The 17,180-nt window shown below is 38.6% G+C and overlaps 1 protein-coding gene across 5 annotated transcripts in view; it reads right to left on the bottom strand.

Moving 5' to 3' along the window:
* The window catches only part of LOC136759487 (drebrin-like protein B), an 80,920-nt gene that overhangs the window by 50,402 nt on the left and 13,338 nt on the right, over positions 1–17,180 (bottom strand). For all 5 annotated transcript variants that reach the window (XM_066714532.1, XM_066714531.1, XM_066714533.1 and 2 more), the window contains exons 2-4: positions 10,658–10,713; positions 7,160–7,272; positions 3,076–3,150 (exon numbers count right to left, since the gene is read on the bottom strand). In XM_066714532.1, coding sequence (XP_066570629.1) covers positions 3,076–3,150; positions 7,160–7,272; positions 10,658–10,713 — 244 coding nt within the window. The remainder of the gene's footprint in view (positions 1–3,075; positions 3,151–7,159; positions 7,273–10,657; positions 10,714–17,180) is intronic.

The following is a 17,180-nucleotide window of genomic DNA, read 5'->3' as shown; positions in this document are numbered from 1 at the left end:
TTCATTCTTATGTGGCACTTAAAAATTATTTGGCGCCTGTTTTTTTTCGTATAGGAGCCAATGGCTCCTTAACTGTTTTTTTTTGTCTGGATCCCTGATGAAGCACCAGCCTATCATTCACTTCTTCTACACTACCAGTCAGCTTATCAATATTGGCAGTGAGGATTCTTCTGATGATTTCTCATGGCATATCAACTCAGCTGGAACCACTTAATCATCAGGAATGCATCCACTGAGAATGATGGGACTTTGAGAGTGCTGTTCAGTAGCAAGGACACGTCAGACACTGTAAATTAGTCTTACTGCTCGGTGATGTACAGAACTTGTCCATTTGTTGTGGTTTTGGGACATCTGGACCTATATACACCATATCAAACAGCTCCAATTCCAGCAGCATGCCAGATTTCTCACCCCCTTTGACAGAAGATTCCAGATAGCTACCAAAAATAACAATTCCACCTTTACTCAAATGCCTTTTATCTGTTTTTAACACAAACCAAACCCACAGTCGCTGCTCCTCCCATAAGAGGGACAGACTTCACAACGGCCTGGTTTTGCAAAAAAAAAGCTCTGGGACGCGTCCGAGGACGGACGTGTCCGGCACGGCATGGCATGGCAAAGACGCTTAAGCCAGTGGAACCGAGGCATTAGACGCCCTCTGGATAGACTGCTCAAGTTTCATTTCTGGTAATACGGCATTGAAGCAGACAGCATGGTCTTTCACAACAAAATGGCCACACATCAACTGCCTAAAGACCTCTAGATGAGTACTTTGTAGCAGCTTATAGGTTTCAATGTAGAATTGACCATATCAGATGTAGCTGATAGAGTCATACTCTCAGAAGATGGAAAGAGACTTCTCAACAGATGCAATGTGCAGCAAAAAGTTGCCTTCACAATCAGAAGAGATGACCTGTTTGATAATAAGGGCCATCTGCTGGAAGACCCCCCCAGTACTGGCATACCTCAGACTGCAGGAAGGACTGAAACATTTCTTGAATAGGACCAGACTGTGCAAGCAGCTCAGAAAACTTCACTGTCGGTCTGCTCTTGCTCTTCTCATAATAACATCCGACATAATGGGTGCCTTCCAACAAAGAACTGAAAGTAAGCCTGCAAAACACCTCTGTCTCAAGGTGTCTTCCATACCAGACCCTCACAGATATCGTCTGATGAAAGAGATAATGAACCTTCGACTTAGCCGTGTTTGCAGATTTCAAATTATTGGGGAAAGAAACTCCACAGCGATGTGGTTGAAACTGAACATTTGGGAACATTTAAAAATAGACTGGATAGTCTCCTTGGATCACTTGGATACTAATGGACACCAAACGAGCACAATGGGCCAAATGGCCTCCTCTCTAATATTTGTCTAGTTCAAATAGTTTCAAAGTTCAATGACTATTGGAAAATTTTAATTGGTTGCTATGGGCTGCCAGCTTTGACTTATGATAACTTAGATAACTTAGATACAACCTGAAAAACCCAGCCTTGATTTAGTTGGGAAAGACATCCTATTTACCCATTTAAGTAAAATGGTTTCAGAGTTATGACCATCAGAAAATTTCAGCTGGTTGCTATGGGCAGCCATGTTGAAATATATGGTGAACTAAACCCAAACGAACCTCAAAAACCATTAAAATCAATGAGGCAACTTTGATTTGGTTGGAAAGACAACATTTTCCCCCTCTAGATCAAACAGTTTGAGATATGACTATTTCATCTGGTTGCTATAGGGGGGCCTCCTTGGATTTTGGCAGCCATTTTGAAACCTGGCCGCTTACCTGTTTATGTCCGTTTTTTCAAAATACCACCTACTGACATTTTAAAGCCATGTGTCTTACTTTAAATCAACATTCAAATGATCTTAAGCAGCAGATACAGGTCTCTAAGCTATGCTCTGGACTAAAACTAAACAATGCATAATTTCAGAAACATACAGGGATGCCATAACATTAACAATTACTCAGATAATCTAGTAAATTATATATTAAATTGGTATAAAATTAGATTTTATACAACTAGTAAAATGTTTGTGAATAGAATGAATGGTGCTAGGAAATTGCATGAATGAAGCATATAGACTGTTTAATATTAATATTAATGAGCTACCGGAAGTGAGCTGTGTGCTCCTGAAAACATCAGGTTTGATGTTATTCTATGCCGCTACACAACACAATCAACGCAACAGAACGGGTGGACATGACTGATGGGGCAAATGGCGCCGGGCCTGAAGTAAATCACAACAGCAACAACAAGCTAAACTTAACTATCCAGTTATCTGAACACTTAAAAAAAAAAAAAAAAAAAATTACTGAAATTATTCACTTTTTTTTATTATTTTTTTTTATTTTTTTTTTAGGGCTGTGGTGCATGGAGCAGAGCTGGAGCATTTTTTTTTTTCTTCTCTTTAATGTCTTGCTGAAAACCTTAGATGAGATGGGGAATAAAATTCCACTTTTGTACAATTTTACCGGTCTGCATTTTATCTCAAAGTTTGTAAGTTTGTAAGTTTTCTGATGCAATACAATCATTCACAAATTTGAAAATAACTTTACAAAAGATCTGACCATTTTACGTTCAAGTTTATTTTCACTGAATGGCTCTTCCAGTCTTGTTTCATGCTTCACGATGTTCAAGCATTTGATGGATTTAGTGCAGGTGGAAACAGTCAGAATTAAGTTAAATTGATTTGCAATTTTTTTTTTTATATCCCTTTTATTTCAAATTATTATACAGTTTATTTAATTTGAGCCAGAGCTGGAGCAGACCAGTTCAAATATAGCTGCTCCAAATCCCTGGATCAGAAAAAAACAATATATATATATATATATACACATACACACACACACACACACTAGATGATAGAACTCGTTTTCCGATCACTAGTATACTGTAGTGTGCAAGCAATAACTAATAATGGAGAACAGAAACTGCCTGTACAAACTAGGTAAACTCCACAGTGCTGATCCTACAGGGTCTTGTGTAACTCCATCCAGGTATTATAGGTATGTAACAGGGCTAAGGAAAACAAGAGGAGACACATGAAATCAGAATGGGTGGGAAACTACCTACCTTCAAAAAGTTTGCCATGGTGCTGACATGATTGGCACACAGTCCTTTCCTGGCATCATTTACCCCTTCACCAGTCTGAAATGTAGATGCATAGACTAGTGTTACTCTTCAGTATTCCAACTGAACTGTGGAGAAGATTAGCACAGTGTGATTATTCACTAGCCACTTCAGCTGTACTTTACCATTTATATTTCACATATTCCATTGAGTGCAACAACATATATGCTATTTTAAGCATGCTGGCATTCTCCATTGTTACCGAATTCATATTGCGCTTACGCACACAGGTGGGGTACATTATACTTCACATGCAAATTAGTTGAAAACTGACAATTAATCTAATACTGTACAATGATGTCACCTGTACACTGTTTAACAGTCAGTTTTTTTAGAAACTAATTTCTCCATAGAAATTAGTTAAGATGTAACAAAAGATCAAGTAACAATGCACAAATATAAGCAGGTGATTTAAATTCAAGTCTTTTTTTGGTTAAGGTCAAACACAAAGTTTGCCAAAGTCAGACACAGGACAGGTGAGAGATCACCATCTTGTCGTGTTTCTACTTTCAGACAGTCTTAGCATTCCTAATCTTGTTTCTAGTTTGCCTTAATTGTAGTTCATTCAGTACAGCTGCTGTGTTGGTTATTGTAAATAGACTGAAGGAAAGGTGATCTAGTCAAGGTATTTGGAGGTGGGTGGGTGTCAAATGGTGGCAGTTACCTTAAAAAAAAAGGGACTTTGGAAGTTGCCAAAGTCTGACACAGAACAAGCGAAAGCTATCTTGTTGTATTTCTACTTTCAGACAGCTGTGATGTTTCTTGGTAATGAAAAAGTCAAGCAGTTGAATTTGGGACAAAAACCAAGAGAAGCATGCGGCCACTACAGTGTCAGGTTTGCCGAATCATTGCATTCCTGGATGAACTCATCCAAAAAAATTTAATCTGTGAATGTTGTGAGCATGTTGAGGTCCTAGTGAACAGAGTGTGATCTTGACAGGGAGTTAGTTCAGTAAGAGACTTGATTCTTGATTCTGCGTAGATCACACAGTGTGTTCTAGTGATAAGGAGACCCGCATATCTTGGTATCTTGACTGCCTGGTGCTAAGGTTGCAGATCTCCCTAAACTAGTAGATGGACAACTGGCCAAAGCCAGTGGGGATCCACTGGTCATACACTGGAACCAATGACATAGGAATGGGTAAGCCAGAGGATCTGCAAGACAAATTTAAAGAGTTAGGTAAGAAACTAAAGAGCAGAACCTCCATGGTAGTTTTCTCTGAAATACTACCATTACCACATGCCAAGTCAGGGAGACAGGCAGAGTTTAGAAAGTTCAACACGTGGTTGAAATCCTGGTGTAGGGATGAGGGCTTTAGATTTATGTTGCATTGGTTTTTCTACTCAGATAGATGCGACCTGTACAAACCAGACAGTCTACATCTAAACAGAAGGGGGGCTAATGCATTTGGAGAGTGTATGTTCAGAGTAATTGAGGATCTTTTAAACTAGGGACCAGGGAGGCAGGGAGATCTGACAATGGGAGATGTTCCACTAAAGAAAGAAAACAAAGGGAAACTGCTAGCAGGAAAGTCCTGAAATGTTTGTACCTCAATGCCAGGAGTATAAGGAACAGACCTAGACCTAGAAGCCACAGTACTGGCGTGTGACTATGATGGTGTAGGAGTGGCAGAAACATGGCTTACAGAAAATGATGGGGATGAATACAAGTTGAAAGGATACACACAATTTAGGAGAGACATGCATAAATCAAAAGAGGTGGTTGGATAGCATTATAGATCAACAATTCCATTGAGGCAGAATAACTCAAATTAGATCCTGCAAATGAAACAGAATAAGAATACGGTGTAGTTTGCAGTTATACTATACAAATCTGTAGAGTAATACAGTAAAGGGGTCATGACCTGCCTTTTGTTTTTATTTTGTACTGTTCTCCGAGGTCCACTTATAATGTTATCAAGATTTTTACATCAAATAACATCATTTAGAAGTTATAGGCTATTTTCTGTCCCGTTTTGATCCCCCTCATCGGAACACACCGTTTGAATAGGCGTGGCGGATTGTAAACGCCCACTGGTATGATTGGCTAACAATTTTGCATATTTAAACATTTTCAACTCCCCGTCAGTACACGTGTGGAATTGTTTTGAAAATGTCCAATGTTGAGAAATGGCAGCTTGTGAAATTCAGCCAAACATGTTTGATCCAGAGTCTGATCCCGAATCAGAAGACATCGAACCTGCACCTCAAATGGCAAGGATACTACAGCCTGCAACAGCGTGGTAAATAATCATCTTTATTTATACTTTATGTATTTGTGAGGCAGTTAGCCTATTACATTATATTAGAGTTTAGCCGAAGACGCTACAGAAAGCGGTTTGTGTAGTTATGTTAACATTTATGCATATTACACGTTTTATATTTCATTGGTTGTTGCATATAAAGTTTAGATACTAGGCGTAATACAGTTATATCTGACAAAGGATAATTCGCACTGCTACATGTAAGCAAAGTATAAATGAATGTACCATCGTTTGTCAAGCTGTCATTCTTATATTCAATGTCCATCAATTTCATTAAAGTAAAAAACTTGTCAATTGTTGTCTTCGGAGCCATCTTTATCTTTTGGTTTCTGCATAGACCTGCGTTTGCCTCTCTCGTTATTTACCTACTATATGTGTTAATTGGTGGACGGGGCTCAACAGGCAGTAATGTAGATGCAGGCGTTGATTTTCTGCGGAGGTGTGGTTTAGCCACACTATTACGTAATAAAGTGGCACATTCCAAATCCTGTCGTTTTTGCAGATTGGCTTCAATATAAGCTGTTTTTAGACTAACGAGAAAGTTTTGAGTTCTGAAACTTACAGGATGTTTTTATGGTACAATGACCTTGTATGTCAAAAGATCAAGGGAATTTTGATTTATCAGTTCATGACCCCTTTAAGGGACTCAAGTTGCACAGTTTAAAAGCCACGTGTTTCCTCTACCTTCACATACAGCTCTGGAAAAAATTGAGACCACTTAACATTGATTTTTTTCCCCAGAGTTCCATCTAGTTGATGATTAATAACAGGTTGAAGAAGAACTAATTAAAAAAAAAAACATTGCAATGATTGAAGCACAATACTAGTTAGTACTGGAGAAGAAAACAAGCGATCTATAGCAAATCTCTACTTCATTGATGCAAATGGAAGCGTTTTCTTAAAGTAATGTAATGCTTGTCTGAATAAAATGTCGACACGTTTAGCTCTTCCTAATGTTTAAACCTGGGTATTTATCAAATGGTCTACAATCATGTAAAGCAGAAAGAATAAAACAGCCACAAAAAAATCCTCTCCATGTATTTTCTTGAAAAAGGTAACAGTATCCCACAATCGCCTAGGTGATGAACTTCTGACAACGGCCAGGTTTTACAAAAAGCGCTGTAGTGCGGCTGGGGCCAGCCACGGCCAGCCGTGTATGGCCCCTTCGCCAGTGGAAACTAGATTTTCATGCAGCCTGTTTATGTTATAGCCTATTGCTTGGAAGTGATTCCACAGTTTAAGCCTAGGCCTAAACTGTGGAACGCCTTCCGTGCCTAATGGATTACTTTTACATTTTCCATTAATCACTTTTGTATTTCATTTAATCTCTGAAGTACTCTGTGGCAACCTTGCAAAGGGCACAATTCCCCCAAAAAATAATTTACCCTGCTGCACAAAACAAAACAAGTTTAGCTGGAAACAATACTTGAAATGGTATTGAACACAAATGCAAAGCTTCCTTGAACTGGTTTATATGAAAAGTTCTGTAGGTCAAGTGGAGTTCATTTGATCCAAAGTGAATAGAATACATCCATTCAATTTTGTAATTTAGTAATTTTTTTACTGATTTAATATTCTGCATATTTATAGTATGTTTAATTAAGGCTGTTATTTTTGAAAATTCATTGAGAAATGTATACAAAACACAATCTGGTTCTTCCTGAAATATGTAGCGTGGTACAGAATAAGATTAAAAAAAAAAACACAATGAGGACCAGTCAAAATCAGGGCTGGGTGTCTATACGTCTTAGAATGGCACTTACCCAGTTGATAAGGACATATTTGGGGAGTCCAGAGTTGGGGTCCTGCACACGACAGAATGCATACATCACCTTCCCACTGCTCAACTCCTCCACCATCTCCTCTAGACCCCCATCTAAAACATACACCATATCACAAATTTATATATCATAAGCAAATATTAAATGGAAATGTTTATATTACATTTGAAACAAAAATTATCATGAACAAGGCTGCAGGGATAAGATAAAATTAAGCATTATGTTTGTTATGGAAGCATATAGTGGACTTAATTCAGATAATGCAAAATGGAACATTATGCATCCCACAATTGTATAAATGTTCCACAATTGTATAAATGTTCCATTTATGCACACATTTAGGACACAATTCAAATGAAAATGCAATAAATCCATTTGCATTTTCATATTCTAGTACACACATTAACATTTTAATATTGTCAGTGAATGACAAAAGCCAACTGCAACTGCATTTTCAGAGACTCCCCCCGCTTTAAGGGGGACTTTATTCAAATAATAATGCATTTATGAAAATAGAAAAGCAGCATCCATCTTTACAAATGCATGTCATAGCTCTTATGCCGTTTTCCGGACAAAATGAAAATGCATTGCAAATACATGATCATGGTCTACCGACCTCTAACCTTCGACTGCTGAACACACCCACACTGGACTCGAAGGGCTGCCAATGGTCAGCGGTCTCCGTTTGCTGTTCTCTGCTCTGTGGTCTCTGTTCAGAGAGGCGCTCGATTTCAAGTATAAGTATTGATACAGACCCGGAAATCGTGGTCTGACGGCTCGTGGAATTACGATTTTGAATGTTTCTCGTTTCTATTATTTAAATAAAACCTGAATACATAAGACAACATTGACTGTAATTAAAGCGAAGTAAAATTAGAAGTGGAGGTGTCCTGTACAGAGCGACAAGTGTAGGTCCTGTGGGCTAATTTCATATCCCAAACAAGACCTATATTGTTAATATAGAACGCAATAATGCCAGCCCTCGTGCCAAATCACTTTTGACATCAGAAACACTGTGCAAACAGAGCATTTAAAATATCACTTATATTGAGTTTATTGTATACTGTATGTCAGGTATAGTTAACACAAAGGAATATTTTATTTAAATAAAGGAAGCGAGAGCAACATTCAAAATAATCGTAATTCCATGAGCTGTCCGATTTCCAGGTCTGCATCAATACTTATACTTGAAATCGAGCGCTTCTCTCATGAAGAGACCACAGAGCAGAGAACCGTGAACAGAGACCACTGACTAATGGCAGTGCTTAGAGTCCTGTGTGGGTGTGTTCAGCGGTCAAATGTTAGAGGACTGAAAAGTCATCTAGCTACACCCCTGGGACGGCCGATTTTCGGCCCGCTAGTCCTCTGCGGATTAAGGTGGTGACTTTGCAAATGTGTTAGGTGAAATTTGAGTATTAACATGCTCCAGCAAAGTTAAATTATCTAAACTTAAATGAAAAATAAACATGACATTACATTGTGTAAGTTTCACATTACTGCCTTGAAAGAATTAAATCTCTTGAAACAACTAGCCTGGTTCGGGCCGGACTGCCCTGGTTCTGCGGCTGCAAAGCGATTGCCGCTTCTCGCATCAAATCTGCTACTGATTCAGACTGTTCTCTCGTTTGATTCCATAATAGACGAGACCGATTGACTGTGGAGGTTTCGCTGGGCTGTGAAAGTCAATCAGTTTAACTCCAGGCACGCCTATAATCCTGCCTCCGTATTATTATTTTTATTTCTTGGCAGACGCCCTTACCCAGGGCAACTTACAACATAAGTGCAATACAAGTGCAAGAATAAAGTTAAGTACAAGGCATCAAACATTGCAAATTCAAATTTACATTGTACAAAGCAATTCAAAGTATAATACACTTTACAAATTCCAATTTGCACAGGTAAGTACAGTACATGAGGTCATACATCCTGGAAAGTGCTGTCAAGATGTTAGGTCAAAGTCAAGGGCTACAGGAAAGGGAGCAAGGGGGAAATCAAATCAATAATACAAGTATTTGTAATGCAAGAAGCATGATAAAATGTTGTGAAGTGCTGTCTCACAGGGGATTAAAAGGACTAATATTACAAATACTGTCTGAAAAGATGTGTCTTGAGTAAGCACCGGAAGGAGGTCAAGGACTCTGCTGTTTTGACTGCGTATGTTAATCGCATCCAATCCCCACCGATACACTGCGATTCATTTTGGAACTCTTCACACAGAGCCATAGTGTAAAAACAAAAAACTGACGCATTACATTTAATTCAGTCAATTCCATCACGCTGCTTTAAGCAATACAAATACATTAGGATTACATTTAATTGTGGCATTAAAATACTACAATCCGATAAAGCAATTCAGCAGGGATAAGACCCAAAAATAAAATTGCAGTTGGCTTTTGCATTAACATTTTAATATCATCAGCAAATGTGCATACTAGTATATGAAAATGCAAATGCAAATAGGTTTATTGCATTTTCATTTAAATTTTGTCCCAAATGTGTGCATAAATGTAACAATTATACAATTGTGGGATTGCATAACGATGTTCCATTTTGGATTATCATTTGAATTAAGTCCACTATATGCTGAGCAGCCTAAATTACACAATCAAGGGCAAAATACATATTATACACTGGACTCCATAGACAAATTACAATATGGAAAACGTTAAGAAAAAAAAATAAAATCATAAATACAAGATATGTGGTCAAAATTAAGATTAATTCCCAGCATTTCCCCCACCATTATATCGTGCGAGCGGCCCGCAGCACCAAGATCACGAGACGCCCCCCTTAAATAAACCGGAAATAAAAATAAAACAAATTAAACAAGCGCACAGGCTCCACCCCTCACTCTTGTTCGATGATCTGCTAGGACATCCCCGGCCTCCACAATTTAGTAACTGACTACCCCCTGACTATGCAACTTTATGGGGTAAACACAGATTTGCGTTAGTTACTTCACCTTTTCCAATTTGACACCAGAAAATAATGACTTGTCATAATGTTAAGAGGCAGGGATCAGGCTCAAGTAAAGCTATGTAGAGTCCCATGACAGTGAACAGTGTTTGTTAGTTCTACATTGCAATTTACAATTTAATCTATTGTAGTGAAATCACAAGCAACATTGACTGGTACAACATTTAGGACCTTGCATATAACTGATTGTTCAGCATGGATAAGACAGGCTTTTGGGAATGAGAATCACCTTGTTTAGCTATCTACAAAACTACATTCTGATTTGTGAGGTATTTTTAGGCATATTTATATTTTTACGCATGTACATATTTACACTTTTTACTATAGGTTTCTTTGAAATGTGGTTGAGTCTACTAATAATTGACAAATCTCAAAGAATAATATATTTGTATAAATAAATAACTTCCACTCAAAGCTTACTTATTATGCAACAATCATTTCATGTACATACAGAAGAGGACTATACAGTGTTTTTGAATGAATGTGTCCAGGTGGGCTACTCACCTCCTTTTGCAGCCAGTCGAATATCATTGCTGTTTCCCTCATAGGTAAATAAGGCCCTTAAGAGTTATAAAAAGAAAAAGAAATCCCAAACATCACACACAAATTGAAACATGCAGGTATACAAAACAGTGTTATGTGTGTACTAAATAAAAAAATAAAAAAAGCCTTTCTAAATAAAATACATAATTCAAATAGAGTTCTATATGTCCCACAAGCTTACTTTCTCTGTAACAGCATGTTGTAGATTTTTTAATATATTTTTTATATAAGAAACATAAGAACATTTACAAACAGGAAGCCATTCGACCCATCATGCTCATTTGGCGTCCATTAATAAATATGTGATCCAAGGATCACGTTGAGTATTTTTGAATGCTTCCAAATTGTCGGCTTCAACCACATCGCTGGGGAGTTTGTTCCAGATTGTGAAGACACTGTGAAAAAGTCTCTCCTGTTTTCGGTCTTGAATGCCTTGAAGTCCATTATCCATGTGTGTTCCATGTGTCCATGTGTAACTACTGATCTGGAAAAGCTCCTCTGGTTTAATGTGGTCAATGCTTTTCATGATTTTGTAGACTTGAATCAAGTGCCCACATAGTTTCCTCTGTTCCAGGGTGAAAAGGTTCAGTTCCCTCAGTCTCTCCAAGTAGGACATTACCTTCAAACTTGGAATAAGTCTGGTTACCCACCTCTGTACTGCCTCAAGAGCAGCAATGTATTTATTGAAGTGTTGTGCCCAGAACTGTACACAGTATTCCAGATAAGGTCTAACTAGTGCATCGTACAGTCTTTACAGGACTTCCCTTGTTTTAAATTCCACACGTTTGACAATATAGCCTAACATTTTGTTTGCCTTTTTTATTGCTTACCCACATTGTTTGGATGTGGAAAGTGAGGAGTCCACGTAGACTCCTAGGTCTCTCATGGTTTATGAAGCCCAATTTCCATTTGTGTCCGCAGATCAGTGTGTGATCTATGGCCTACCCATTCCTATGTCATTGGTTTCAATGTGTACCATGACCAGTGGACCCCCCTGGCTTTGGCCAGTAGCCCATCTACTAGTTTAGGGAGATCCGCAACCTGAGTACCAGGCAGGCAAGATACTATGCAGGTCTCCTTATCACTAGAACACACTGTGTGATCTACACCTCAATAATTACCTCTCTGTTCTGGGGGGGGAGTGAGCACCATGGAGCTCAACTGCCCTCCCATTACCTTTTGAGCTGTCATTGTCCAACTGTTGGGCATTTCTAGCTCTTGGCTCATGCTTGCACACCCTTTTCTGTGGTTACTACAGACTACAAGCTCTTTGAAAAAAAATTTGACCAGATGCAAAGCTATTTTTCTGTGAACAACTTGATAAGTGACTACCAGCACTCTTACAGAGTAAAGCATGCCACATGCACAGCGCTTACACAAATGACATACGATTCGATAAATAATTATGATCAAAAGAATATTGTAGTACTGTTAGACTTTATCGCAGCTTTTTACGTTATCGATCATAGATTACTAGTGGGAAAAACTTAGGTGTTATGGCTTTACTCCATCTACCTTAGCATGGATAGAAAGCTAATCAAAAATAGAAATAATGTTTTAAAAATACTGTAAAGTCAGCTGTTCTCTACACTTTTCTTTTCTAAGGGCTCAACCTTCCTAGGTTTTGGTATGCACACCATCTCTCTCATGGGCTCACTGACCAATTCTGATTGACCAACATGGACTGCGTTCAGATTCAATCTTCTTGGAGGCAATTTTTCTGCAAACCTGACACTGTAGTGGCTACATGATTCTAAATTTAGCAAGTTGTTGGTGCCTTAAAACCTCTCTTGGTGTTTGTCCCCAATTCAAGTGCTCGACTTTTGTCTTACCAAGAAAGCTGCCTTTTACTTTACCTTTTATTTTAGTTACCTGCCACCAATTGACATCTAACTGGCCGCACCTGGCACAATGCAATCTCCAGAATTCCTCCAAATTCCTTGACTAGATCACCTTTCCTTCAATCCATTTACTATAACCAACACAGCAGCTGTACTAAATTAACTACAATTAAGGCAAACTAGAAAAAAGATTAGGAATGATAAGTGTCTGAAAGTAGAAAACACAACAAGATTGCTCTCTCACCTGTCCTGTCTGGCTTTGGCAACTTCTATCCACTTCTGTTAGAAGTGGTTATGGGTTTTAATTATAACATACTTTCACAAACGGAAGGTTCTGGAGTCATATTTTCATATACGATGCAAGTATGTTTGGCTTTAGCATCATTGACATGTACATAGAAAAAGCTAGAATTAGGATATTGTAGTGGGAAAATTTACTTTTATTTCCTTTGTATTCTCTATATATTATTAATGGTTTCATGTTGCTAATTCAGTCTGGTCTATAAAACAATTCGTTTGTATTTACTCTGTTCTGGGGGCTACTTATTAGCTCTTAACGCATTTCTGTGTGAGGGATTAATTCAATCAAGCATTGCCTTCATGACATAATTCAGCCACTGTCTTCTAGGATATTTAATCAGCTGTAACAGTTAAACAGTATACATTTTGTGGTAGAAATCTGCACAGGACTGTTTTTTTTTTTTTTTTTCATCCCGCTCCTGCCCGCTCCCACTAAGTTCTATTCTGCACCCGCCCGCTCCCTCTTAAAATTCACTCTGTGTTCACCCGCTATCGGCTTAGATTGATTTTCTTCCCGACCGATCCTGCTAAATTTAGATCTTGTTTCCAGAATCTCACATTTAAAATTTCCCCTAAAGAAAGAGAGATTGGGGATAACAAATATAAAATGTAGGCTATACAATAATTATTGTTATTCGTCTTATCAAGATGCAGAATTCTTTTAACATATTTTACTGTCAACATAGTAGAAAAATGTCGTGTTTTGTTTATTTTTCTGTGACATCTGTCACTCAAAATTATAAGCCAAAAAATACAAACAAACAAATGAAAACTGTTGGCTTACTAGCTACACTGCAATTTTTTTTTATTTTTTTTTACCTAACTATTTAAAACATCCATGCAAGAACCGATTGTCGCTGACTGATGACGGTTTCTGTACCAAACGTCTCTCCTCCAAAATCAGACCACAAAGGCTAAATACTCTCTCTGAAGGTACACTCGTGGCCGGAATCAAAGAACATATCTTGCCAGGTTGCTCAGGGCAGGGAACTTGGGAAATGTGTGAATAGCCCACTCCAGACATCTTCTAACAACAGCATACCCACGCTTTACTCATTCTTATTGACCTCTTGCATAGCCTGCTCTGAGGACATTATGATGCATGTGCTGCACGCATGGACGAGTGCAAATGTAACGTATGAAAGCAGAAAGCACTCGTTCGTGCGCGCTGCACATGCATAATACAGTCCTCAGAAGAGGCTATGCAGGTGGTCAATAAGAATGAGTAAAGCGTGCTGGAACATATTAGATGTGTTCCCCGCTTCTGCTGACAATTTTCATCTGCACGTTTTGCATACTGGATACCCTTCTTCAAAAACTCCTGTCATTTTTTCGATAGCCAAAATGCTCCCAAATAACTGATTTAATTAGCTTCTTCGGCGGATACAAGTGCAGGAGATTGTGTTGTTCCACCATGTTCTCCTTTTGAGAGTTTCACGTGCGCTGAAAGTTCACGCTCTGCACTCGCCCGGCCTTAACTAGACAATCACCTTGTGAACTCCGTTACCATAGTAACAGCCTCACATGCAGCACGCACATGCGGCGCAAGTAGTTAGACCCACACTTGAAAGACACATTTTCAGTACATTTTTTAAAATAAATAGACAACATGGTCGTTTTTTCCGGTTTTTAGCCTTAGCTTCCAAATTCTTACGGTCTAATAACCGTGACCATTTTAAATCGTGGTTAAATTGTGAAATCAGGTAATCGCGACATCCCTAGTCGGGACTACAGAAGCAGAAATAGAAATAGTTGAGATGGTAAATGACTGCTTTCTAACTCAATTTGTCAGGGAACCAACCAGGGAGAGTGCATGCATTGCAAGACAGAGTCAGAGGGACACTAGTTTGAGAACCAATGGCAAACTGTGATCACAATATGGTTAACTTTGAGGCATAATTTTAAAAAACAAGGTCCAAGTCTAAAACAATGGTCTACAATTTTACAAAAGCAAACCTTGAAGGTATGAGGCGGCACTTAGAAGAGCTAGACTGGAGCACAACAGATACAGATTCAGTTGAAAATGGATGGTTATATTTTAGGAATATACTACTTGAGGCTCAGGAGAAATTTCTACCCAATTGAGGAACAAAAAACATTGGAAAAAATGGTTTAATAGAAGTATGCATAAAAATATTGAGAAACAAAATGGTGTGTAGCGCATACAAAAAGGATGGAGACAAAAAATACAAAGAATATGTTGAGCTGCAAAGACATCTTAAGAAAGGGATCAGGAAAGCAAAGAGGGAAATAGAAAGAAACATGGCTCTCGGAGCTAAAACTAATACAAATGGCTTTTTCAATAATACAACAGCAAGAGGTCAATAAAGGAGGAAGTGAAACAGATAAAAGGGCAAAAATTGAAGTATCTTGGAAAACAAACAAAATGTGGCAAATGTTCGAAATGAGTATTTCACAGAGGTTTAAACAAAAGAAAAACAGATAACATGCCACAGGTTAACAATCAGTCCAGACAAATCCTAAGAGAGATCAGGATAAATGAGGAGGAGGTACTAAAGGGATTAGCAGAATTAAAAACAAACAAATCACCTGGGCCAGATGGGATCTTACCAATAGTACTTATAAAAAAAAAAAAAAAAAAAAGAGGGACATTATGTATAGGCCGCTAACTAAAATATTCCAAATGACATTTAGAACAGGGGATGTGCCAATTGACTGGAAGACAGCAAATGTCATAACAACCCACAGGAAAGGGGACAAAACTAAGCCAGAAAATTACAGACCAATCAGTCTCACCCACATTACTTGTAAAATGTTGGAGAAAATGATTAGCCAGAAAATAGAGTAGCATCTTAATGAAAACCATATTCTTGGAGATAGTCAATATGGGTTTATATGAGGCAGATCATGTATTACTAATTTATTGGAATTTATCGAACATGCAACTGCAGCTGTAGATCATGTGAAAGCATCTGATATGATATACTTAGATTTTCAAAAAGCTTTTGATAAGGTTCCACACCAAAGACTGATCCTCAAATTGGAAGCTGTAGGCATTCAGGGTAATGTAAGTACAGTGAGGGAAAAAAGTATTTGATCCCCTGCTGATTTTGTACATTTGCCCACTGGCAAAGCAATGATCAGTCTATAATTTTAATGGTAGGTGTATTTTAACAGTGAGAGACAGAATAACAGCAAAAAAATCCAGAAAAACGCATTTCAAAAAAGTTATAAATTGATTTCCATGTTAATGAGGGAAATAAGTATTTGTATCCTGCAGCGCCCGCAAGGTCCCCCTGCTCAAGAAAGCACATGTACAGGCCCGTCTGAAGTTTGCCAACATCTGAATGATTCAGAGGAGAACTGGGTGAAAGTGTTGTGGTCAGATGAGACCAAAATCCAGCTCTTTGGCATCAACTCAACTCACCGTGTTTGGAGGAGGAGGAATGACCCCAAGAACACCATCCCCACCGTCAAACATGGAGGTGGAAACATTATGCTTTAGGGGTGTTTTTCTGCTAAGGGGACAGGACAACTGCACCGCATCAAAGGGACGATGGACGGGGCTATGTACCATCAAATCTTGGGTGAGAACCTCCTTCCCTCAGCCAGGGCATTGAAAATGGGTCATGGATGGGTATTCCAGCATGACAAGGACCCAAAACACACAGCCAAGGCAACAAAGGAGTGGCTCAAGAAGAAGCACATTAAGGTCCTGGAGTGGCCTAGCCAGTCTCCAGACCTTAATCCCATAGAAAACCTGTGGGGGAGCTGAAGGTTCGAGTTGCCAAACGTCAGCCTCGAAACCTTAATGACTTGGAGAGGATCTGCAAAGAGGAGTGGGACAAAATCCCTCCTGAGATGTGTGCAAACCTGGTGGCCAACTACAAGAAACGTCTGACCTCTGTGATTGCCAACAAGGTTATTGCCACCAAGTACTAAGTCGAAGGGGTCAAATACTTATTTCCCTCATTAACATGCAAATCAATTCATAACTTTTTTGAAATGCGTTTTTCTGGATTTTTTTGCTGTTATTCTGTCTCTCACTGTTAAAATACACCTACCATTAAAATTATAGACTGATCATTTCTTTGTCAGTGGGCAAACGTACAAAATCAGCAGGGGATCAAATACTTTTCTCCCCCCACTGTAGATGGCTTATGAACTGGATGATGTATAGGAAACAGAGGGTGTCAATTAGAGGAGTTGCTTTTAACTGGAGTGAGGTTGTTAGTGGAGCTCCACAGGGATCAGTACTAGGGCCTTTGCTTTTTCTAATCTATATTAATGATGTGGACTCTGGGATAGTTAAACTTTGCAGATGATACTAAAATAGGTGGCTCAGCAGATACAATCTCAGCAGCACAGGCTATTCAAAAGGG

This window comes from Amia ocellicauda, chromosome 9 (assembly GCF_036373705.1).
Source record: "Amia ocellicauda isolate fAmiCal2 chromosome 9, fAmiCal2.hap1, whole genome shotgun sequence".
Lineage (NCBI taxonomy): Eukaryota > Metazoa > Chordata > Actinopteri > Amiiformes > Amiidae > Amia > Amia ocellicauda.
Note: the sequence above shows the minus strand (reverse complement) of the source record. Positions and strands in the feature narration are given on the sequence as shown.